We start from the raw sequence: 25,531 nt of genomic DNA, 5'->3' as shown, positions 1-25,531 counted from the left end.
CTTTGTTGGTAGAGAGGTGGTGATGAGATGTTAATTTAAAAATTTAATTTGCTGATCAGATTTTAAGGGATGGTGGACAAAATCTTTATTGTTGGGTATTCATTAAAAGATAATCTGAGTATCTTTAAAATTGGTAACTAGTGTTGTTCCATTATTGGCTACCATCCGTGGGTGGAAAAAAAAAAAAGCTGTGAAACTATTCTAAGCAAGTTTTGAAGCATTAATTGATTTGATTTTTTTCAGGGAAATATTTAAATGATGTCATATGTTAAACTAATCTTTGGTTGTTCTAAGAGTGATGTTAGAGTCTTGAAAATAACATTTTGAATTTTAAAGATTTATGACTACTTGAAACATTGGCATCTTGAAATTTATTTTTTATAATTATGTTAGGTTGAATGCCAATATTAGACCTATAAAAACTCATTTTGTAAAGTTGAACATAATTGCAGTGACTACAACAGACAAAAGTGAATTGTTTATCTAGTAACAACTGATTCTCAGAAAGAATGAAAGAATTTTTTTTCATGTAAGAAAACTGCCAGTGGTGTGTTAGGATAATATGTGTCTCCTCTGCCACAAAATACCAGAAAGTATAAATTTTAGACTTTTAAGTAGGATCTGTGAGCGTAATAATAATCACAGAGTCAGAAGAATGATGTGAATATAGGGAAAATTAGAAGCAGTTAGATTTGAAATTCCTTAATTGATGGGTCCTGTGCAGATTGGCATTTAGACTGTTAAAACTTAACTCTTCTTTACTTTCTCCTTTATTACAATAGTTTGATAGGTAGGCCTGGAAACCCAACTTAGGCGTGAGCCAAAAAAACTAATGAGTGACAATTTTAGTTACTGCTGCCTACTGAGCTTAGGAAGCCATAGAGGAAACAGATTTTAGAAGAGTTTTAATTAAAAAAATACTGTTAATGTCTCTTGTTGGAATTTTCAGATAGATATGTTCCTAATTTACTAAAGTCACTAAGATCTCAGAAAATAGTTTATATTTGTTGTGGAGAAGACCATACTGCTGCACTCACCAAGGTATTGTACTTCTAAAACTTTGTTATTATTACCTATAATGGTTATTTGATAATTAGTAAATGTTTTCATATTTACATTAAAGCTTTATAATGTTATTGCTGTTTGAAAAATAATTTGGAAAAAATCCCTACATTACTATTTACTCTTGAAAATAATTTAACTTAATTTTCACCTTTATATGTAATGTGAATTGTCATATTATGTTATATATTGAGTGTCTTAGCTTCATATGAAATACCACTTATATTTTTAATAACATTCCCATTTTGATTCATCAGGCTTGCCATTATGCCTAGATCTCATTTATGTTACATAGCTTTGAGTAATTTGAGTTTATAATTGTGCTTTTTTTTTTTTTAATTTGACAGGTAGAGATATAGATAGAGAGAGAGAGAAAGAGACAGAGAGAAATGTCTTCCTTCCGCTGGTTCACTCCCCAAATGGCCACTACGGCTGGCGCTGTGCCAATCTGAAGCCAGGAGCCAGGTGCTTCTTCCTGGTCTCCCATTGGGCCATTCTCCTCTGCCCTCCTGGGCCGCAGCAGAGAGCTGGACTGGAAGAGGAGCAGCCGGGACTAGAACCTGGCACCTATATGGGATGCCTGCGCCGCAAGGTGGAGGATTAACAAAGTGAGCCTTGGCGCCAGCCCTTATAATTGTACTTTTAAAATTCTGAACTCTTATTCCCATGTTGGGAAGTTTAGCAGGACAAGAATTATTTTTAGTCATTGTGAGATTTAGTGATGAACTCAAGGCATTTATAAAAACATAACCTGTTATAAAATATACATTTTAAATATTTTATACTCCTTGCCTTTTTAGTAAAGAAATTTTACTATACCTGCTATTATTACTATATTTTATTGATTTTAACATTCACATTATAAATGTGATTACTAAAGTCTTATTAAATAATGGCAAGTTACAAATTTTAGTCATTTTCTTCAGTAGTAAGTATTTGAAAAAATAAGGCTATGTAGAAATAATAGTAAAAACTGTTTCAAAATAGAAAAATATTCTGTATGATATCTAATTTTCTATGATCAACTACTTTCTTGATAGAAAGACTAACAATGCTTTTCAAATTCAGCCTTTTAAATAATTACTCATCTTAATTTTTTATTTTTAAAATTTGTTTTTTTTTTTGCTTTTATTTAATAAATATAAATTTCATTGATGCAGTTTTAGGAATACAGTGGTTCTTTCCTCTATACCTACCCTCCCACCTCCTATTCCCTCTCCCATCCCATTCTTAATTCAGATTCATTTTTAATTATATATAGAAGATCAAGTCTATACTAAGTAAAGATTTCAACAATTTGTACCTACACAGACACACAAAGTATAAAGTACTGTTTGAATACTAGTTTTACTGTTAATTCTCTTAGTACAACTCATTAAAGACAGGGACTTACATGGGGAGTAAGTGTGCAGTGACTCCTGTTGTCGGTTTAAGAATTGACACTCTTATTTATGATGTCAGTGATCACCTGAGGCTCTTAACATGAGCTGCCAAGGCTATGGAAGCCTTTTGAGTCCGCAAACTGTGACATTATTCAGATAGGGCCATAATCAAAGTGGAAGTTCTCTCCTCCCTTCAGAGAAAAATACCTCCTTCTTTGATGGGCCCCTTCTTTCCACTAAGATCTCATTCACAGACATCCTTTATGTAGATTATTTTTTGCCACAGTGTCTTGGCCCTCCATGCCTGAAATGATCTTATGGGCTTTTTAGCCAGATCGGAATGCCTTAAGGGCTGATTCTGAGGTCAGAGTGCTGTTTAAGGTGTTTGTCATTCTATGGGTCTGCTATGTGTCCTGCTTCCCATGTTGGATTGTTTGCTCCTTTTTAATTCCGTCTATTGTTATTAGCAGACACTTGATCTTATTTATGTGATCCCTTTGAAACTTATTCCAATCTGTATGATCAGTTACACACTTAAAATGATCACTTTAACATGTAAGATGGCATTAGTACCACCCAGCTTAAAGGGATTTGGAGTCCCATGGCAAGTTTTTAACTTTACTGTTAATGGTAAGTCTGTGGGAATATGTGCTGAACTGTGTATCTCCTTCCTCTCTATTCTCTTATTTTTTACTGGGATCCATTTTCAGTTGGATTTAAACACCTATGAAGAATTCTGTGTTAAGTAGAGAGTTCAACCAGTGGTATTAAGTAAAAAAAAGAAAATAAAAAATCTTAATTTTTTTTTTAATTTTTTAAATTTTTTGACAGGCAGAGTGGACAGTGAGAGAGAGAGAGAGACAGAGAGAAAGGTCTTCCTTTTGCCATTGGTTCACCCTCCAATGGCCGCTGTGGCCGGCGCACCGCACTGATCTGATGGCAGGAGCCAGGTACTTATCCTGGTCTCCCATGGGGTGCAGGGCCCAAGCAATTGGGCCATCCTCCACTGCACTCCCTGGCCACAGCAGAGAGCTGGCCTGGAAGAGGGGCAACCGAGACAGAATCCGGCACCCCGACCGGGACTAGAAACTGGTGTGCTGGCGCTGCTAGGTGGAGGATTAGCCTAGTGAGCTGTGGCGCCAGCTCAAAATCTTAATTTTTAAAATATATTTTTATTTATGAGGCAAAGAGAGACACACACAGGGAGAGATAGAGTGTGCTGGTTCCCATCTGTTGTTCATTCTCCAGATGACTCGCATGGCAAGAGGCTGGGTCACCTGGAGCCAGGGGCCAGAAACTCAATCCAGGTCTCACATGGAACCTATTACTTTTTGAACCTTCAGTACTACTTCCCAAGTCTGCATTAGTGGGTATCGAAACCAGGCATTCTAGTATGGGACATGACTATCTTGACCCATGTCTTTACCACTAGCCAGATAACCACCCTTAGATTCTCATCTTAATGTCATCAGATTAGTATATTGGCTTTTTTAGATGCTGATTATATTGTTTGTACTCCTCTCAGAAGACTGTAGCTGAGAATAATTGATAGCTGGATTTTTTGGTGTACATTGGTTTTAATAAAATCAGATGGTGTTTTTTAGAAAACAATTTGTTGTCCGGCGCCGAGGCTCACTAGACTAATCCTCTGCCTGTGGCGCCGGCACACCAGGTTCTAGTCTCGGTCGGGGCACCGGATTCTGTCCTGGTTGCTCCTCTTCCAGTCCAGTTCTCTGCTGTGGCCCGGGACTGCAGTGGAGGATGGCCCAATTGCTTGGGCCCTGCACCCCATGGGAGACCAGGATAAGTACCTGGCTCCTGCCTTCGGATCAGTGCGGTGCGCTGGCCGCAGCGCACCAGGCGCAGCGGCCGTTGGAGGGTGAACCAACGGCAAAAAGGAAGACCTTTCTCTCTGTCTGTCTCTCTCACTGTCCACTCTGCCTGTCCAAAAAAAAAAAAACAAAAAAAAAAACAAAACAAAACAACCACTTTGTTTATTTGAAAGAGAGATCGATCCTCTGTCTGCTGATTGACTCCTCAAATGACCACAATGGCTGGGGCTGGGCCAGGTCCAAGCCAGGAGCCAGCACCTTTATCCTGGTCTCTCACTTAGATGGCAGGGGCCCAAGCACGTACCCCATGCTCTGCTGCATTTCCAGGCCATTAGCAGAGAGCTGCATTGGAAGTGGAGCAGCTAGGACTCAAACAGGTGCTCATATGGGGTGCCCATGTTGCACGTGTGCTGATCCAACACCTACCTCAATCAGATAGCGTGCAGTTTTTTTTTTTTTTTTAAGATTTATTTGTTTATTTGAAAGAGTTACACAGAGAAGGAGAGTCAAAGAGAGAAAAGGAGAGGTCTTCCATTATCTGGCTCACTCGCCAATTGGCTGTAATGGCCAGAGCTGCACAGATCCAAAGCCAAGAGCCAGGAGCTTCCTCCAAGTCTCCATGCGGGTACAGGTGCCCAAGAACTTGGACCATCTTCTACTGCTTTCCCAGGCCTTAGAGAGCTGGAATGGAACTGGAGCAGCCAGGACTTCAATGGGAGTTCTTATGGGATGCTAGCACTGAACGAAGTGGCTTTACCCACTAGGCCATACCGCCGGCTCCTTTTATAAAGATCAGATTTTAAAAATAAGATATTTTCTTTTAAGTTAGAATATAATCCATATCCATATACCTTTTGCTTTTCTGAAAATATTTCTTTGAAGCAGATTAGGTGTGCTTTGTGAAACATATTCTTTGTGTAAAACCCATTAGAAAATCTATACACATATGCAGACACAGACTCATAAACATTAGAAACAGGAGGTGAGTTAAGTGGTTCAGACTGACTTGCCCGTGTCCCACTTCCAAACACCTGATTTCTTTCTCTTTTTTTTGCTTTTATTCAATAAGTACAAATTTCATAGATAACAGCTTTAGGAATACAGTGGTTCTTCCCTCTATACCCGCCCTCCCACCCCCACTCTCGTCCCACCACCTGCTCCCTCTCCCATCAAATTGCTAAGATTCTTTTTTTTTTTTTTTTTTTTTTTTGACAGAGTGGACAGTGAGAGAGAGAGACAGAGAGAAAGGTCTTCCTTTTGCCGTTGGTTCACCCTTCAGTGGCCGCCGCGGCCAGCACGCTGCTGCCGGTGCACTGCGCTGATCCGATGGCAGGAGCCAGGTACTTCTCCTGGTCTCCCATGGGGTGCAGGGCCCAAGCACTTGGGCCATCCTCCACTGTACTCCCTGGCCACAGCAGAGAACTGGCCTGGAAGGGGGGCAACCGGGACAGAATCCGGCGCCCTGACCGGGACTAGAACCCGGTGTTCCGGCGCCGCAAGGTGGAGGATTAGCCTAGTGAGCCGTGGCGCCGGCAAGATTCATTTTTAATTATTTTTATATACAGAAGATCAACTCTAAGGAAAGATTTCAACAGTTTGCACCTACACAGACACACAAAGTATAAAGTACTGTTTGAAGATAAGTTTTACTGTTAATTCTCATAGTACAACTCATTAAGGACAGAGGACCTACATGGGGAGTAAGTGCACAGTGACTCCTGTTGTTGATTTAACAATTGACACTCTCATGTATGATGTCAGTGATCACCTGAGGTTCTTGACATGAGCTGCCAAGGCTATTGGAAGCCTCTTGAGTCCAGAAACTCCGACATTATTTAGACAGAGCCATAATCAAAGTGGAAGTTCTCTCCTCCCTTCAGAGAAAGGTACTTCCTTCTTTGATGGGCCCCTTCTTTCCACCAGGATCTCATTCACAGAGATCTTTGATGTAGGTCAATTTTTGCCACAGTGTCTTCGCTTTCCATGCCTGGAATGCTCTCATGGGCTTTTTTTTTTTTTTTTTTTTTTTTTTGGTGACAGAGTGGACAGTGAGAGAGAGAGACAGAGAGAAAGGTCTTCCTTTTGCCGTTTGTTCACCCTCCAGTGGCCGCCACGGCAGGCGCGTTGCGGCCGGCACACCGCGCTGATCCAAAGGCAGGAGCCAGGTACTTCTCCTGGTCTCCCATGGGGTGCAGGGCCCAAGTACTTGGGCCATCCTCCACTTCACTCCTTGGCCACAGCAGAGCTGGCCCTGAAGGGGGGCAACCGGGACAGAATCTGGCGCCCCGACTGGGACTAGAACCCGGTGTGCTGGCGCCGCTAGGTGGAGGATTAGCCTATTGAGACGCGACGCTGGCCTCTCATGGGCTTTTTAACCAGATCTGAATGCCTTAAGGGTTGATTCCGAGGTCAGAGTGCTGGTTAGGGCATTTGTCATTCTGTGAATCTGCTATGTGTCCTGCTTCCCATGTTGGATTGCTCTCTCCTTTTTAATTCTATCAATTATTATTAGTGGACACTTAGTCTTATTTATGTGATCCCCTTAATCCTATCTTTATGATCAGTGATGACGTTAAGCTGATCACTTTAACTTGTAAGATGGCATTGGTACCTGCCAACTTAATGGGATTTGGAGTGTCATGGCAAGTGTTTAGCCTCACTCTCAGGGGTAAGTCAGAGGAAAAGTGTGCCAAACTGTACATCTCCCAATCTTATTACAACACTTTATTTTTTTTTTTAAGATTTTATTCATTTATTTGAGAAGTAGAGTTACAGACAGTGAGAGGGAGAGACAGAGAAAGACAGAGAAAGGTCTTCTGTCCGTTGGTTCACTTCCGAAATGGCTGCAACAATCAGAGCTATGCCGTCAGAGGCCAGGAGTGAGGTTCTTCCTGGTCTCCCATGGGGGTGCAGGAGCCCAAGGAGTTGGGCAGTCTTCTACTGCATTCCCAGGCCACAGCAGAGAACTGGATTGGAAGAGGAACAGCCGGGACTTGAATTCCGGCACTGCAGGCGGAGGATTAACCTATACCACAGCGCCAGCTCTATCACCCCCCTCTTTATTATTAACAGGGATCAATTTTCAATTGGATATAAACACCTAAGAATAATTCTCTGTTAAGAGTTCAACCAATGATATTAAGTAGAAAAAGAAAAAACTAAAAAGAATAAAATAGCAAGCAGTTCCTGAACAGTCAGAAAGGGCTGATCAAGTCATTGCTTCTCCTAGTGTCAGTTTCACTTCTACAGGTTTCCTTTTAGGTGCTCAGTTAGCTGTCACAGATCAGGGAGAACATATTTGTCCCTTTGGGACTTATTTTACTCAGTTTGATGTTTTCCAGATTCCTCCATTTTGTTGCAAATGACCGGATTCATTATTTAATGCCGTGTAGTATTCCATAGAGTACTTATCCCATAATTTCTTTATCAATTCTTCCGTTGATGGGCATTTAGGTTCATTCTATTTCTTAGCTATTATGAATTGAGCTGCAATAAACATGGAGGTGCAGATAGCTCTTTTGTTTGCCAATTTATTTCCCTTGGGATAATTTCAAGGAGTGGGATGACTGGGTCATATGATAGGACTATATTCAGATTTCTGAGGTATCTTCAAACTGTCTTCCACAGTGGCTTTACCAGTTTGCATTTCTACCAACAATGGATTAGGTTACCTTTTCCCCCTATATCCTGGCCAGCATTTGTTATTTGTTGATTTCTGTATGTAAGATTCTAACCAGGGTGAGGTGAGACCTCATTGTGCTTTTGGTTTGCATTTCCCTGATGGCTAGTGATCCTGAATATTTTTTTCATAAGTCTTTTGAATGTTTGGATTTCCTCTCTTGAAAATATGTCTGTTTAGGTCCTTGGCCCCACTCTTAAGTGGGTTGTTTGTTTTGTTGTTGTGGAGTTTCTTGATCTCTTTGTAGATTCTGGTTATTAATCTTTTATCAGTTGCATCATTTGCAAATATTTTATCCCACTCTTTCGCTTGCCTCTTCACTTTTCTGTTTCTTTGTCGTACAGAAACTTCTCACTTTGATGTAATCCCAGCAGTTAATTTTGGCTTTTGCTGCCTGTGCCTCTGGGGTCTTTTCCAAGAAGTCTTTGCCTTCCCCACTGTCTTTCAGGGTTTCTTAGATGTCCTCTAATAATTTGAAGGCGTCGGGTCCTAGATTTGGATCTGTAATCCATGTTGAGTGGATTTTTGTGTAAAGTGTAGGGTAGGCGTCCTGCTTCATGCTTCTGCATGTGGCAATCCAGTTTTCCCAGCACCAGTTTTTGAATAGACTGTCCTTGTTGCAGGAATTGGTTTTAGCTCCTTGTTCAAATATAAGTTAGTTGTATATGTTTGGATTGACTTCTGGTATTTCCATTTTGTTCCATTGGTCTATCCATTTGTTTTTGTACCAGTACCAGGCTGTTGATTATAACTGCCCTGTAGTATGTCTTGAAATCTGGTATTGTGATGCCTCCGGCTCTGTTTTTGTTGCATAAGATTGCTTTAGCTCTTTGAGGTCTCTTGTGCCTCCATATGAGTTTCAACATCATTTTTTCCAGATCTGACAATTATGTCTTTGGTATTTTGGTATTTCATTGAAGCTGTAAATTGTTTTTGGAAGAATGGATATTTTGATGATACTGATTCTTCCTGTCCATGAACATGGAAGATTTTTCCTTTTTTTTTTTTTTTTTGGCATCTTCTATTTCTTCAGAGTTTTGCAGTTCTCATCGTAGAGATCTTTGACATCCTTGGTTTATTCCAAGGTATTTGATTTTTTTTTTTTGTAGCTAATGTGATTGGGATTGATCTTAGAAGTTCTTTCTCAGCCATGGCATTTTCTGTGTATACAAAAGCTGTTGAATTTTGTGTATTGATTCTATTTCCTGCTACTTTAGCAAACTCTTCAGTGAGTTCCATTTTTCTCTTAGTGGAGTTCTCTGCATCCCCTAAATAAAGAATCATATCGTCTGTAAAGAGGGATAGTTGAACTTCTTCCTTCCCAAGTTGTCATTCTTTGATTTCTTTTTTCTTGGCCTAATGGCTCTGGCTACAGCTTCCAGGAATACACTGAATAGCAATGATGTGAATGGGAATCCCTGTCTGGTACCAGATCTCAGTGAGAATGCTTCTAACTTTTCCCCATTCAACATGATGTTGGCCATGGGTTTGTCATAAATTGCCTTGATTGTGTTGAGGAATGTTCCTTCTATACCCAGTTTGCTTAGAGTTTTCATCATGAAACTATGTTGTATTTTATCAAATGCTTTCTCTGCATCTGTTGAGATAATCATATGTTTTTTGTTCTGCAGTTTGTTAACGAGATGTATAACATTGATTTGCAAATGTTGAACCATCCCTGCATGCCAGGGATAAACCCACTTGGTCTGAGTGGATGATCTTTCTGATGTGTTGTTGGATTCTATTGGCTAGAATTTTGTTGAGGATTTTTGCATCTGTGTTCATCAGAGAAATTGATCTGTAATTCTCTTTCTCTGTTGCTTCTTTTTCAGGTTTAGGAATTAGGGTGATGCTGGCTTCGTTAAAGAATTTGGAAGGATCCCTCTCTTTCAGTTGTTTTGAATAATTTAAGAAGAATTGGAGTTAGTTCTTCTTTAAATGTCTGGTAGAAATCAGCAGTGGAGTCATCTGGTCCTGGGCTTTTCTTTGTTAGGAGGGCCTTTATTAGTGATGCAATTTTTGTCTTGGTTATGGGTCTGTTTAGGTTTTCTGTGTCTTCATGGTTCAATATAGGTAGGTTGTATGTGTCTAGGAATCTATCCATTTCTTCTGGGTTTCCCAGTTTGTTGGTATACAACTCTGTAGTAATTTCTGATGACTTTTTACTTCTATGGTGTCTGTTGTTATATTCCCTTTTTCATCTCTAATGTTATTGATTTGGTTCTTCCCTCTCCTTTTTTTGGTGAGTTGGGCCAGTGCTGTGTCAATTTTGTTTTATTTTTTCAAGAAATCAGCTCTTTGTTTTGCTGATCCTTTGTAATGTTTGTTTTTGGATTCAATTTTGTTGATTTCTTATCTAGTTTTAATTCTTTTCTTTTCTAGTTTTGGGTTTTGTTTGCTGTAGTTTTTCCAGATCCTTGAGATGCATTGATAGCTCATTTATTTGGTGCTTTTCCAATTTCTTGATGTAAGCACCTATTGCTATAAACTTTCATCCTAACCCAGCTTTTGCCGTATCCCATAATTTTGATATGTTGTGTTGTTATCTTCATTTGATTCCAGAAAGTTTTTCATTTTTCTTTTCATTTTCTCTTTGACCTGTTCATTACTGTTCATTCAGGAGCATGTTTTTCATTCTCCCTGTGTTTGCATATGCTCTATAAATTCCTGAATTATTCATTTCCAGCTTCATTCCATTGTAGTCTGAGAAGATGCATGGTATGATTTTGATTTTTATGAATTTGCTGAGACTTGCTTTATGGCTTGGTATCTGGTCAATCCTAGAGAAAGTTCCATGCACTGCTGAGAATAAAGTATATTCTGCAACTATAGGGTGAAAAGTTCTGTAGATATCTGTTAGGTCCATTTGGTCTATAGTGGCAATTATAAATATGCTGTTTCCTTGTTGATTTTCTGCCTGTTTGATCTGTCTATTGCTGAATGTGTAATATTGAAGTCCCTCAATACTATTGTATTGGAGTCTAAATCTCCCTTTAAATCCCTTAACATTCCCTTTAAATAGTCAGTTGGCCTTTAATTAGGTGCATAATCTTTTGTAATAGTCACATTTTCCTATTGAATTGATCCCTTAATCATTATATAGTGCCCTTCCCTTCTTTGTCTCATTTTAATAGTTTTTGTGTTAAAGTCTATTTTCTCTGATATTAAGAAGGCTACGGCAGCTCTTTTTTGGTTTCTGTTGGCATGGAATGTCTTTTTCCAACCTTTCACTTTCAGTCTGCATGCACCTTTGTTGTAAAGATGTGTTTCTTGTAGGCAGCAAATAGATGAGTTTGGGTTTTTAATCCATTCAGCCAGTCTGTGTGTTTTAACTGGGTACTTGAGGGCATTTACATTCAATGTGAATATTGATAAGTAATGACTGCCCTGCCATTTTTCCAAGGATATTCCTAATTTTTACTTAGAACTTCCTTTGACCTTTTACTGAGAGATTTTCTTCCTTTACCTTCTTTCTTATTGATGACCTTGTTTCATTGTTTCTGTGTGCTACATATCCTCAAGTATCTTTGGTACAGCTGGATGCGTGGTGACAAATTCTTTCAGTTTCTGTTTGTTATGAAAGGTCTTCATTTCATCTTCATTCACAGGGTATAATATTCTGGGATGACAGTTTTTTTCTCTTAGGACTTGGGCTATGTCTCGTCATTCTCTCCTAGCCTTCAGGGTTTCTGATGAGAAGTGCAATGTGAGTCTAATTGGTGATCCTCTGAAAGTAATCTGACATTTCTCTCGTGCACATTTTAGAATCTTCTCTTTATGTTTTACTGTGGTGAGTTTGATTGCAATGTGTCGTGGTGAGGATCTTTCCTGGTCATGTGTATTGGGAGTTCTGTGCGCTTCCTGTACTTGGACGTCTCTTTCTTTCTCCAAACCTGGGAAGTTTTCTGCTGGTATTTCACTCAAAATGTCTTCTAATCCTTTCTATCTCTCCATGCCTTCAGGAACTCTTAGAACTCGAATGTTGGTTTTTTTTTTAATAGTATCATCTAGATTCCCAACAGTGTTCTATGGATTTCTGATTTCCTCCTCTCATTTTTGGTTTGACCTTATACCTCCTGTGCTCTGTCTTCTATGTCTGATATTCCCTCTTCTGCCTCACTGAATCTATTTAATGCTCTCCATTGCATTTTTATTTGTTCTATTGAATCCTTCTTTTCTTTTTTTTTTTTTTTTTTTTTTTTTTTTTGACAGGCAGAGTGGACAGTGAGAGAGAGAGACAGAGAGAGAAAGGTCTTCCTTTTTGCCGTTGGTTCACCCTCCAATGGCCGCCGCTGCAGCCGGCGCACCGCGCTGATCCTGGCAGGAGCCAGGAGCCAGGTGCTTTTCCTGGTCTCCCATGGGGTGCAGGGCCCAAGCACCTGGGCCATCCTCCACTGCACTCCCTGGCCATAGCAGAGAGCTGGCCTGGAAGAGGGGCAACCGGGACAGAATCCGGCGCCCCAACCGGGACTCGAACCCGGTGTGCCGGCGCCGCATCCTTCTTTTCATTTTGATTTCTCTTTAATATCTCAATTTCATGTTCTATTGAATTCTTCATTTCATTTTTATTCCTCCTTATAAGTTAAATTTCATGGGAGAGATTTTTTTTCACATCCTGCATGGATTTCAGTAGTTCGTGCATTTCCTTTTGGTTACTTATATGTAATCTTACGATCAATTTTTTGAGTTCCATTTCTTCCATTTCTTCTATCTTATCGTCTTCATAATCTATTATTGAGGCGTGTTCTTTGGGAGTGTCATGTTGTCTTCATTATTCTTGTTTCTTGAATTGTTGGGTTTGTTTTTCGGCATTTGTGGAGATACTCGTTGGTTTCTTCTTTTTTATTTTTTTCCCTGCTGTGGCAGCTTTTATCATTGTACTATGTAACTCTGTAGATAAGTGGACGTCAGCTTTCAGTAAATCACTAGAGGCTTGCAGTGGGTGTGGCCAGAGAGCTCTATTCAGTTCTCCAGATTTAAGGGCTTGCCTAAGGTGACACACACAGGGTTGATGTGTTAAATCTCTCTCTCTCTCTCTCTTTTTTTTTTTTTTAATCAGAAGGGAAGTATATTCTGCTCAGCTGGGCTCTTCTCAATGGAGCCCAGTGCATGAGTGCTAGCTCCAGTGGGTATAATATTCGTTTGCTGTGTCCCAAGAACCACACAAAGGATCTGTGTAGTCCTCAGTATAAGTTCAGATTCCTCAGCAATGTCTCACCAGGTAACCAGGAACCCCTGAGCTTGTGGCATCTCCACTGAAACTGCTCAAAGTCCCAGCCACACCGTGAGTTCTCCCACACACCCTCAGTTTTTTTTTTCCCCCCACAGTCCCAGTTCAGAAGCTTCACACAGTCACAATATCCTCGCACCTGTTATTTCTCCCTATCAGAGTCAAGAATCTCCGCTCGGATGATTGCCAGGTGCAGACAGGAGCTGGCATGTCTGTTAGTGTATGTCCAAAATGGCGCCTGCTCTGTCAACTTGTACACCTTCGTGAGGTGATCAGAGAGAGAGAAACGTGTGCATACTCTCCTTTTTTATTTTTTTTCTCTCTAGTTTGGTACACTTTCCCCCATGGGCTTCAAGCCTCAGTACCTCTAGGCTCTTCCTGCCCCTTTTTTGCCAGTGGCTCAGACTACTGCAGTCTTGTCTCACCTCACTTTCCAGTGCTGGTGCATAGGCTCTTGGCTGTTGGAGTCCTCTGCCGTGGGTGTCCACGCTCTCCACGTAGGTCCACCGCATCCCTCTAATTTCAGTAGAGTTTCCTCTGCCGTTTTTTCCCTAACTCTTCCCTGAGACTACACTATCTCAGCTTTTTTTAAACTATCTTCTCCTGGACTAGAGCAGTAAGTTCCCTCCCTACTCCTCCATATTGCTGCATTTCCTCCCAAGTACCTGATTTCAAGTCCAGACTCTGGCTCCTTGTATGATGGCTCAAGTAGTTGGGATCCTGCCACTCATGTAAAACTCCTGGCTTGGCCCTGGTCATTGTGGGTATTTGGGGAGTGAACAAATGGACATGAGATCTCTGTACCTGTCTGTCTCTGTCTCAGGATAAAAAGAAAACAAATGGCAAGTTAGTAGCACAATTGCACAAAGAATTATTTTAGGTGATTTTTAAAATGCAGTATTTCACTGAGAACCACTAGTGATAAATACATTAAAGGATAAACTAAAAGCACAAAGAAATTTTAAACTGCATTCTGTCTTCTTATTGTTAGTAAAATCAATATTGTTTACACCTGAGAGTGCTTCTAAAGGTTCATGGGGGGATAGTATTGTGGCATAGTAAGCTGGAGCTTGGGACACTTCCATATCAGAGCACCTGGAATCCAGTCGAGCCTCTGCTTCTCCACCTTCCTGCCAGTCCCCACCCTAGGAGGCAACAGATCATGACTCAAGTGGGTTACTGCCACCTAGGTGGGAAACCAGTATGGAGTTCCTGGTTCTTGGCTTTGGCTTGTCCTAGCCCTGGCTGTTGTGAATATTTGGAGAGTGAACAGTGGAGGGAAAATATTCCCTATCTTTTTCCCCTTTTTCCTCCCACCATTGTCTGTTCCACCTCTTTGCCTTCCTACCCATCTCCCTGGTCCCATTCCCCTCTCTCCCTCCCTCCCTCCCTCTCTCCCTGTCATTTTGCCATTCAAATAAGTAAATAAATCTTGGGGAAAAAAAAAAAAAAAAGGTGTGTGTAGGGGAGCGAAATTGATGCCCTGGCACAGCTGGTTAAGTTCCTGTCTGCAGTGTTGGCATCCCATATAAGTGCTGGTTTGAGTCCCAGCTGTTCCACTTCTGATCCAGCTCCCTGCTAATGTGCCTAGGTAAGTAGAAAAAGCAGCACCTGAGTGGGAGACCTGGATGAAGCTCCTGGCAGCCCTGGCCATTTAAGCCATCTGGGGAGTGATCTAGCAGATGGAAGATGTCTCTTTCCCTCCTTCCCTCTGTCCTCTGCCTTCCTCCCTCCCCTGCCTCCCTCCCTCCCCTGCCTCCCTCTCATTCTGACTTTCAAATTCAATAAATAAATCTTTAAAAAAGGAAAAAATTCACAGGACAATGGAATTAAAAGTTCATTTTGATGATTAAATTAAAATTCATTCATAGTTCTTTTTATGACGTTTTTCTGTGAACTTTTTGAAGATCCTTTGGATGTGTGAACTTCAAAATTTTTAGACCAAAATAAACATCTCTGATTCTATTTTTAAAAATTGTTTTTTTTTTAATATTTTATTTTATTTATTTAAAGAGTTAGAGAGGTAGAGACAGAGAGAGAGGTCTTCCATCTGTTGGTTCACTCCCCAGATGGCTGCAACGGCTGGAGTTGCGCCGGTCCGAAGCCAGGAGCCGGGGCCCAAGGACTTGGGCCATCTACTGCTTTCCCAGGCCATAGCGGAGAGCGGATAGAAAGTGGAGCAGCTGGGACTAGAACTGGCACCCATATGGGATGCCGGCGCTTCAGGCTAGGGCTTTAACCTGCTATGTCACCGCGCCGGCCCCTATTTATTTATTTGAGAGGGAGATTTACGGACAGAGAAAGGGAGAGACAGAGAGAAAGGTCTTCCATTCATTAGTTCACTCCCCAAAGGGCTGCAACTGCCAGAGCTGGGCCAACCCCAAGCCAGGAGCTTCTTCCAGGTCTCGCACGTGGGTGCAGGGGCCCAAGCACTTGGGCCATTTTCTGCCGCTTTCCTGGGCCATAGCAAAGAACTGGATTGGAAGAGGAGCAGTCGGGAAAGAACCAGTGCCTATATGGGATGCTGGCAGCACAGGTGGAGTCTTTAGCCCACTATGCCATGGCGCAGGTCCCCCTAATTCTGTTTTTTCCATGAACATTTTGAAGTATGCTTGTATAATACATACAATGTTAAAGAAATGTTATTTTGTTATCATTTGAAACTATGACTTTTTTTCAGCTTAGGAGAAAGACATAGGTAGAAAACTGTAGGAATTTTTAAACCCTTTGTACTTTACTGTGAATCACAAATATTAATATGACTTTGATTTATTTTTCTTCTTCTAACAGTATGTTTTTTGTTACGGCCACTGAAAAGTTCTAGAAGTAGTAAGCATCTTTTGTTTGGTAAACATTCTCAATCAGAAGGAAGCAGGACTTCTTAGAAAAGAGTCTGGCTCCATGATCTGGGGCAAAAAAAAATGTTTAAGAACACCCTTACGTATTTCATACTACAAAAAAGCAGGCCGGTGCCACGGCTCACTTGGCTAATCCTCCTCCTGCAGTGCTGGCACCCGGGGTTCTAGTCCCTGTTGGGACGCCAGATTCTGTCCCGGTTGCTCCTCTTCCAGTCCAGCTCTCTGCTGTGGCCCGGGACTGCAGTGGAGGATGGCCCAAGTGCTTGGGCCCTGCACCCGCATGGGAGACCAGGAGGAAGCACCTGGCTCCTGGCTTCAGATCAGCACAGCGCCGGCCGTGGCAGCCATTTGGGGAGTGAACCAACGGAAAAAGGAAGGCCTTTCTCTCTGTCTCTGTCTCTCTCTCTCTCTCTCTCACTAATTTCGCCTGTCCAAAAAAAAAAAAGCACAGATATTGGGGTCCAGTCGAGACAAGTAGGAGGCACTTTTAGTGGATACTAAAGAGAAATGGTGACAGCAAAAAAGGGAAATATATCAGATACATGAAATTCCATGAGTTTATAATGATCTTCCATTCTCCTGATACCAGTTCAGGCAAAATTCATTGCTTACCTTTGGAAGTTGGTAGAATGACAACTTTTTTCCAAAAAGCTGATAATTAATGAGAAAGAATCAAGCAGTAAGCCTGTTTTTCATTTGAACATTGTATTTTAGAGTTTCAGTGTTCTTTACAAAAGAATTGGAACTAATATACCTAGAAGAAATTACAAAATTTAGAAAATCACCATTTTCACTCCCTGATAAAAATACTGGGTCTAGGCAGAGTACATTAAGCCTAATGGGGATGGATTCGACTGACATACTTCGACCCATTTGTTTTTAACATCACCAAGAAGATACATTCTTTGTGACAGTGATGCAGTAAATTCAGCAGGACAGTTTTAAACATGGCCTGAGTATTAGATCATACTAAGAATTTAGCCTTAATTTTGTGGTTGTGAAAATAGTGTTGTGATTATATGTATTTATCTGTTAGTGGTATATGGTGTAGAGGGTACATAGAAATTTGTGAATAAAACAATTTGTTGAGCACAGTGTAAAGTACACTTTTTTTTTTTTTTACTTTAACCATATCTCAGAAAAGGGAAGGGAAACACCTGTGAAGCACAACACCCAGACTGTTTTTGGTTTCAAAAGTGAATGATGGGCTGGCGCCCCAGCTAACTTGGCTAACCCTCTGCCTGCAGCGCCGGCACACTGGGTTCTAGTCCCGGTTGGGGCACCGGATTCTGTCCCGGTTGCTCCTGCTTCAGTCCAGCTCTCTGCTGTGACCCAGGAAGGCAGTGGAGGATGCCCAAGTCCTTGGGCCCTGCACCTGCATGGGAGACCAGGAGAAGCACCTGGCTCCTGCCTTCCGATTGGTGCGCACCGGCCGTAGTGGCCATTTTGGGGGTGAACCAATGGAAAAGGAAGACCTTTCTCTCTGTCTCTCTCTCACTGTTTAACTCTGCCTGTCCAAAAAAAAAAAAAAAAAAAAAGTGAATGATACTTATATAATGGTTTATTATAATTTTTGTACTTTATGAATTTGTTTAAAAATTTTCAGAGAACAATTTCCTTATAGTTAGGCTCTTATGAAAACAGGATATAAAATTGCATATATAGAGCCGGCGCCGCGGCTCACTAGGCTAATCCTCCACCTTGCGGCGCCGGCACACCGGGTTCTAGTCCCGGTTGGGGCGCCGGATTCTGTCCCGGTTGCCCCTCTTCCAGGCCAGCTCTCTGCTATGGCCAGGGAGTGCAGTGGAGGATGGCCCAGGTGCTTGGGCCCTGCACCCCATGGGAGACCAGGAAAAGCACCTGGCTCCTGGCTCCTGCCAGGATCAGCGCGGTGCGCCGGCTGCAGCGGCGGCCATTGGAGGGTGAACCAACGGCAAAGGAAGACCTTTCTCTCTCTGTCTCTCTCTCTCTCACTGTCCACTCTGCCTGTCAAAAAAAAAAAAAAAAATTGCATATATAGCTACATTTATGAAAACAGTTTAACTGAAAAATACTAATTGTGATTGTGTTAAGTTATGAGTCTTATCCAGTTTTTTTTTTTTTTTTTTTTAAAGATTTATTTATTTGAAAGGCAGAGTTAGAGAGGCAGATAGAGACAGAGAGGTCTTCTATCCGCTGATTCACTCCCCAGATGGCTGCAATGGCTGGTGCTGCACCAGTCCGAAGCCAGGAGCCAGGAACTTCTTCTGGATCTCCCACATGGGGGCAGGGGCCCAAGGACTTTGGTCATCTTCTACTGCTTTCCCAGGCCATAGCGGAGAGCTGGATCAGAAGTGGAGCAGCCAGGACTTGAACTGGTGCCCTTTGGGCACCTACAGTGCTGGCTTTACCTACTATGCTACGGCACTGGCACCCAGTTTTGTATTTTTAAAAAAAATTTTTTAAAATATTTATTTGGAAGTCAGAGTTACAGAGAGAGAGAGAGGAGAGAGAGATCTTCTGTCCACTGGTTCTCTTCAAATGGCTGCAACAGCCAGGGCTGCGCCAGGCCAAAGCCAAGAGCTTCATCCAGGTCTCCTACATGGGTGACAGGGGCCCAAATACTTGGCCCATTTTCCTCTGATTTTCCCAAGTCATTAGGAGGGAGCTGGATTGGAAGCAGAGCAGCCAAGACACACTTGCCACCCACAGGGGGTGCTGACATCGCTGGTGGCCACTTAACCTGTGACACCACACTAGTCCCCTAATTGTGGATTTTTGTAATTTTTGAGGACTATATTAGAGCAGTCATATGCTAAAATTATTATAATTGTGCTTTCTGGTTACTACTTTTTTTTTTTTGCAGAGCTTTCATGTTGAAAGCATTAACTAACTTGAAAACTAAAGATAATGCCTTTTTAGGTTTTGTGAAATTTTACAGATATGTACATAGAATTCAAGACAGTATAAATAATAGTGAGAGACAGTTCAAATAAGGAATTATTAGTGTTTCTTTACTGATAATTTCAAATATTTTAATGGTGAAACGTCATTAAATTCTTAAAATACATATTAAGACATTTAGCCTGCGACCTGTAATTCTCTTAGTTTTTAAGACATTTTACCTCTTGAAAGAGCCAGCTATCCTCTTTGTGGTAAATTTTGAAGACAATTAAGGAGAAAAAGAATTTGAGGCCATATTAAATGTTAACTTATTTTTATGAAGATAAGTTATTTTCTTTTTATCAGACTTTATTATAAATTTTTTTTCTTCTTTTTTAGGAAGGAGGAGTATTTACCTTTGGAGCTGGAGGGTATGGTCAGTTGGGTCATAACTCTACCAGTCATGAGATAAATCCAAGGAAAGTTTTTGAACTTATGGGAAGCATTGTCACTCAGATTGCTTGTGGAAGGTAAGTTATTTTGCATAAAAGAGTATTTTGGTCTCCATACCACAATATTTAGGGATTGTTTAATGAATTATAGGGTTATAATAATGTAAGGTAAAACATTTTCCCCCAGGTGGCCTAATTTGCTATAGAGGAGTCATAGTAACAGAAAAACATCTTTCATACTGGTTATTTTAATTCCTTCCTTGAAACACATTTATCCGAAGCAGAATGTTGGTATGTGTATGTAAGCTTATATTTATTGGGTTTCACTGTTGAAATTACGGCAGAATTAGTCAGTGGTGAAAGTTTAATTGGTATGCTACCTGATTCCTGGTTCTTGAGAGTAAATAGGATTCTTTGCAATTGAACTTCACATTTGGGACAATTAAATTTGGAAGGCTTTTAAGTAGAAAATGTAGTGCCTTTCTGGACCATTTAAGTTTTGACCACTTAGATTAATGTTATCTTTAGCAGATGTTTGTTGCAGCACTTAAGCTGCTTGGTACATCTGTATCCCATAGCAGTGTGCCTGGGTTGGAGTCCCCCCTCTGCTCCTGAGACCTGCTAGGTGCTAATGTACCCTCTGAGAGGCAGCATGTGATGGATGGCTCAAGTAGTTGGGTGTCTGTCACCCACATGGGAGACCTGGATTGATTGCCAAGTTCCCATCTTCTGCCAGGCCCAGCCTTGGCTGCTCTGGGCATTTGGAGAGTGAATTAGAAGATGGGAATTTTCTCTTTTTTCTCTCTCTTTGCCTCTCAAATAAAAATTTAAAAGCACAAAGATTAATGTTTTCTACCTTGTATGTATCTCTGTAAAATATAGTTTAATTTTCCAATCAGTAACCTGAGATGCATGGAATTACACTGCAGGTAATTTTTGGTGACTCTTTTCTCTTAGCAACCTGTTTGTATGATTTGTGTGTAATGTTTCTCCATCATCAGGTTTTATTCTGTTTATAGACATTTGGGTACTGGACTTTTTTTTTAAAGGCTTATTTATTTATTTATTTGAAAGACAGAGTTACGCAGAGAGAGAGGGAGAGAGGTCTTCCATCCACTGGTTCACTCTCAGTTGGTTGCAAAGCCTGGAGCTGCACCGATCCGAAGCCAGGAGCCAGGAGATTCTTCTGGCTCTCCCACACGGATGCAGGGGCCCAAGAACTTGGGCCGTCTTTTACTGCTTTCCCAGGCCATAGCAGATAGCTGGTTTGGAAGTGAAGCAGCTGGGACACGAACTGGCGCCTATATGGGTTGCCGGCACTGCAGGCAGCGACTTTACCTGCTATGCCACAGTGCCCCCCACCCCCACTTTCACTTTTTGATAATTAACAATAATATTGCTTGGACATTTATTATATGGTATACATAAACTTACATATCTGCTTGGGATGGATTACTGAGTCCTAAAGGATATATTAACTTGGATTTTGCAAGTTAACTTCATTATTTTATCCAGAATTGTTATACCAGTATATGGTTTCACTGGTGTCTGAGAATTTCTTTTTTCTTTTCTTTTTTTAAAGATTTATTTATTTACTTGAAAGGCAAAGTTACAGAGAGTTACATTTGTCAGACTTAATATATTTTTGCTAATATCTTGAATATATAGTACTTCATCATGATTTTAAACTACATTTCCTTGATTTTACTTGACTACCTTTTAATATGTTTATTGGTCATTTATATTTCTTCAAGATATATGAAATTGATTCATAGTGTCTATGTATTGTGAATACACTTCTGTGAGTATTCCCAATAAAGGGTTAAAGTCATTTATTGGACGTATGTTTTGACGATGTCTTCCCATTCATTGTCTTGTCATTTTTCATTCTGTTTTTTTCATGATTAAAAATTCTAAAAATGTTTTAAATCTTAATGACAATGAATTTATCAGCCTTTTACTTAAAGTTGGTGCAATTTTTTTCCTGCCTGAAAACATAATATTTTTTATTCTTTTCAAAAACATAGTTTTAACTTTTTGAGGGAAATCTGTAAGCTATCAGAGAATCAAATTATTTTGATTGAATAGTCAGTAACCCTACCCTAGCACTGCTTGAAATTTTGTGTGTTAAAATGTACAAAATTTATCATCTTAAGTATTTTCAAATCTACCATCAGTGATACTAAGCACATTTATATTGTTGTAAAACTGTCACCTCCATCCATTACCAAACCCTTTTTCATTTCCTTAAATTGAATCTCTATATGCATTATAATTCTGTGTTCTCCCAAATCACTAATCCCTGGCAACTACAGTTGTGCTTTTCTATCCCTTTGAATTTGCTCTACATACCTTATATATGTGAAATTTTACAGAATTTGTCTTTTTGTGACTGGCTTATTTCAGTCAGTGTAATGTGCTGTAGCAATTTCGAATTGTGCTGCTATGAACATTGGTGTACAAATACTTATTTAAGATCCCATTTTTAGTTCTTTTGGCTGTATACCCGGAGTGGCATCGCTTGATCATGGGGTAGTTTTGTTTTTAATTTTTTGGGAACTGCCACACTGGTTTCCATATTTGTTGCACCAGTTTATCTTTCTCCCAACAGTGTACAGGGCTCTAATTAATTTCTCCACATCCTGCTCAACACTTGTTATTTTCTTTCTCTTCCTCTTTTTTCTCCTCTCTTCTTTTTGTTGTCTTCTCTTGCTTTTCTTCTTGTTGCTCCTTCCCATTGTAACTGGTTGTAATAGATATGATATAGTATCATTTTTCTTATGGTTCTGATTTACATTTTCCTAATAGTTACTGATATTGAGCATCTTTACATGCCATTACAGGCCATTTGTACATCTTTTTTTGGGGAAATAGCTATTCAAGTCGTTGGCTGTTTTTGAATTTGGTAGTCTGTTGAGTTTTAATTAAGAGTTCTTTATTTGTTCTGGGTATTAATCCCCTATCAAATAAATGATTTGCAAACATTTTCTTCCATTTTGTGAATTGCCTTTGTATTCTTTTATTAATGTCTTTCATGCACAAATTTTTAGTATTCAGCAAAGCTCAGTTTGTCTAATTTTTTTTGTTACTTATGCCTTCGATGAGAAAAGCCATTGCCAAATCCAACATCATAAAGACTATGTCCTTTTTCTTTTAAGAAGTTTGAACTTCTTATTTAGACCTTTGGTCTATTTTTGCAACTGAGTTTCATGTATTTATTGTGTTCTGCTGCTCTACAGAATTTATTTTAAAATTTTTTCGTGGAATTTTTATGGTGTTTTATGTATGCCATCAGTCATCTGCATACAGAGATAATTTCTCGCTTTCCAGTTTGAACACCTTGTATTTCATATTCTTGCCAAATTGTTCTGGCTAGAATTTCCAAAAATGTGTTGAAAGAAGTGGTGAAAGCAGGCATCTTTACTTAGTTCCTGATCTTCGAGGAAAAGCTTTCAGTCTTTATCATTGACTGTGATGTTCCCTATTGGTTTTTGATATATAGCTTTCATTTTGTTGAGGTGGTTTCTATCTTTGCTTAGTTTTTCAAGTGTTTTGTTTTCATCATGAAGGGATACTGAATTTTGCTAAATGATTTTCTATATTAATTCAGATTACACTGATCATTTAAAAAAATTTATTTTGTTTTAAAGCCAGAGAGAGAGAGAGAGAGATCCTTCATTCTGCTGGTTCATTCCCCAAATGACTGCAACAGCCAGAACTGAGCTGATCCAAAGCCAGGAGCCAGGAGCTTCCCCGGGTCTCCGACATGGGTGCAGGGGCTAAAGGAGTTGGTTCATCTTCTATTACTTTCCCAAGCCATAGCATAGAGCTGGATCAGAAGAGGAGCAGCCGGCACTCAAACCAGCGCCTATAAGGGATGCTGGCACTACACGCTGGGGCTTTAACCCACTGCGCCACAGCACCGGCCCCCAATCACTTTTTCTTTTTTTTTTTTTTAAAGATTTATTTATTTATTTGAGAGGTAGAGTTACAGACAGTGAGGAGAGACACAGAGAGAAAGGTCTATTTTATTTTTTAAGATTTCTTTTATTTGAAAGAGTTACACAGAAGAGAGGCAGAGAGAGGTCTTCCATCCGATGGTTCACTCCGCAATTGGCCACAATGGCCGGAGCTTCACTGATCCGAAGCCAGGAGCCAGGAGCTTCTTCCAGGTTTCCCACACTGGTGCAGGGGCCCAAGCCCTTGGGCCATCTCTACTGCTTTCCCAGGCCATAGCAGAGAGCTGGATTGAAAGAGGAGCAGCCAGGATTAGAACCTGTGCCCGTATGGCATGCCAGCACTTAAGGTCAGGGTGTTAACCCACTGTGCCACAGCGCCGGCCCGAGAAATGTCTTCTTTCCATTGGTTCACTCCCCAGTTGGCCGCAACAGCCGGAGCTGTGCCGATCTGAAGCCAGGAGCCAAGAGCTTCTTTTGGGTCTCCCACGCGGATGCAGGGGCCCAATGCCCTGAGCCATCTTCTACTGCCTTCCCAGTCCATAGCAGAGAGCTGGATTGAAATGGAGCAGCTGGGTCTCTAACGGGCACCCATATGGGATGCCAGTGCTTCAGGCCAGGGCGTTAACCTGCTGCACCACAGTGATGGCCCCTTGATTACTTTTTCTGTGTTGAACCTATTTTGCATTCCAGGAATAAATCTCCTTTGGTTATGTTTTTTAATTCTTTTTTAAAATGGTACTCTCTTGAGTTTACTATAAACCAGTTTCCTTGGTCACAAGGCTTTAACGGACAGAATAAGTCTTACCTGTGGGGAATACTGCAGCCTTCAAGGGAGCACACACTGAGAAGGTACTCCAGAACAGTAAGAAATATGGATGAACTAATTCCTCCTCAAAGATGCCTTCCTCAATTGCCAGTGCAAAGGAGAAGTACTGATTTGAGAATAATATACCTTTTGAGATTTTTGCATATCTATTTTTGTCTAAGTGTATTCTGATGTTCACACAACTGAATCACACATATCCATATATTTGTCAGAACATAAAACCATCATTAAAAAATATATTACTATAATTGGATAATATTTTTTTATCTATCCTGCCAGTCTCTCTTAATTGAGCAGCTTAATCCATTTAAAGTAATTGCTGATTAAGAAGGATTTCCATCTTTTTGCTGTCTGCTTTCTATATACCTTACAGCTTTCTGTCTCATTTTCTTCATTAACTGCCACCTTTTGTGTTTAGTGCAGTGTTTTAATCCTCTTCTTGTTTTTTTCTATATTTTATAGCTTTTTTTAGGATCACATATTTAGGATCACAGAGGCAGAGGCAGAGAGAGAGAGAAGGAGAGGAGGAGAGAGAGAGAGAGAAAGAGAGAGAACTTGCATCCACTAATTCACTTTCCAAGTGGCTGCAATGGCTAGAGCTGGGCCAGTCCGAAGCCAGAAGCCAGGAGCTTCCTCCAGGTCTCCCACGTGGGTGCACGGGCCCATGGGCTTGGACCATCCTCTACTGCTTTCCCAGGCACACTAGCAGGGAGATGTATTGGATGTGGAGAAATCAGGACTCAAACCAGTGCCCGTAGGGGATGCTGTCATTGCAGGTGGCAGCTTCACTTGCTGTGCCACAGCGCTGGCTCTGTACCTGCAGAAGTTTTAACACTTCTTGCAGGGCAGGGCTAGTACTAACAGGTTTTTTCAGCTTTTATTTACCTGGGACTATCTTGATTTCTCCCTCTTTCTGAAGGAATTTTGCTGAATATTGGATTCAGGGTTTGCTGATTTTTTTTTTTTTTTTTTAATTTTTGACAGGCAGAGTTAGAAAGAGAAAGGTCTTCCTTCTCTTGGTTCACCCCCACAAATGGCTGCTACGGCCAGTGCTGTGCCAATCCGAAGCCAGGAGCCAGGTGCCAGGTGCTTCTTCCTGGTCTCCCATGCGGGTGCAGGACCCAAGCACCTGGGCCATCCTCCACTGCACTCCCGGGCCACAGCAGAGAGCTGGACTGGAAGAGGAGCAACCGGGACAGAATACGGCGCCCCAAATGGGACTAGAACCCCGGGTGCCAGCGCCGCAGGTGGAGGGTTAGCCTAGTGAGCCACGGCGCCGGCTGATTTTTGTTTTTTGATTGTCTTTATTTTGAGCTGTCTGTGCCAGGGATCAATCTTAAGTATAAAAAAATAAGACCTTCACAGGTCTTTTCTTAGTTTGTATCTTTA

General features: G+C 40.8%; 1 protein-coding gene across 7 annotated transcripts in view; it reads left to right on the top strand.

Moving 5' to 3' along the window:
* HERC4 (HECT and RLD domain containing E3 ubiquitin protein ligase 4) overlaps positions 1–25,531 on the top strand; it is a 153,174-nt gene that overhangs the window by 53,395 nt on the left and 74,248 nt on the right. For all 7 annotated transcript variants that reach the window (XR_011382418.2, XR_011382419.2, XM_002718459.6 and 4 more), the window contains 2 exons: positions 950–1,041; positions 19,305–19,435. Coding sequence is in view for 5 of the 7 variants with exons in the window: in XM_002718459.6 (XP_002718505.1) it covers positions 950–1,041; positions 19,305–19,435 (223 nt within the window). In the remaining 2 variants the exon portion in view is untranslated. The remainder of the gene's footprint in view (positions 1–949; positions 1,042–19,304; positions 19,436–25,531) is intronic.

This window comes from Oryctolagus cuniculus, chromosome 15 (assembly GCF_051225735.1).
Source record: "Oryctolagus cuniculus isolate XC-2025 breed Fujian yellow rabbit chromosome 15, ASM5122573v1, whole genome shotgun sequence".
Classification (NCBI taxonomy): domain Eukaryota; kingdom Metazoa; phylum Chordata; class Mammalia; order Lagomorpha; family Leporidae; genus Oryctolagus; species Oryctolagus cuniculus.
Note: the sequence above shows the minus strand (reverse complement) of the source record. Positions and strands in the feature narration are given on the sequence as shown.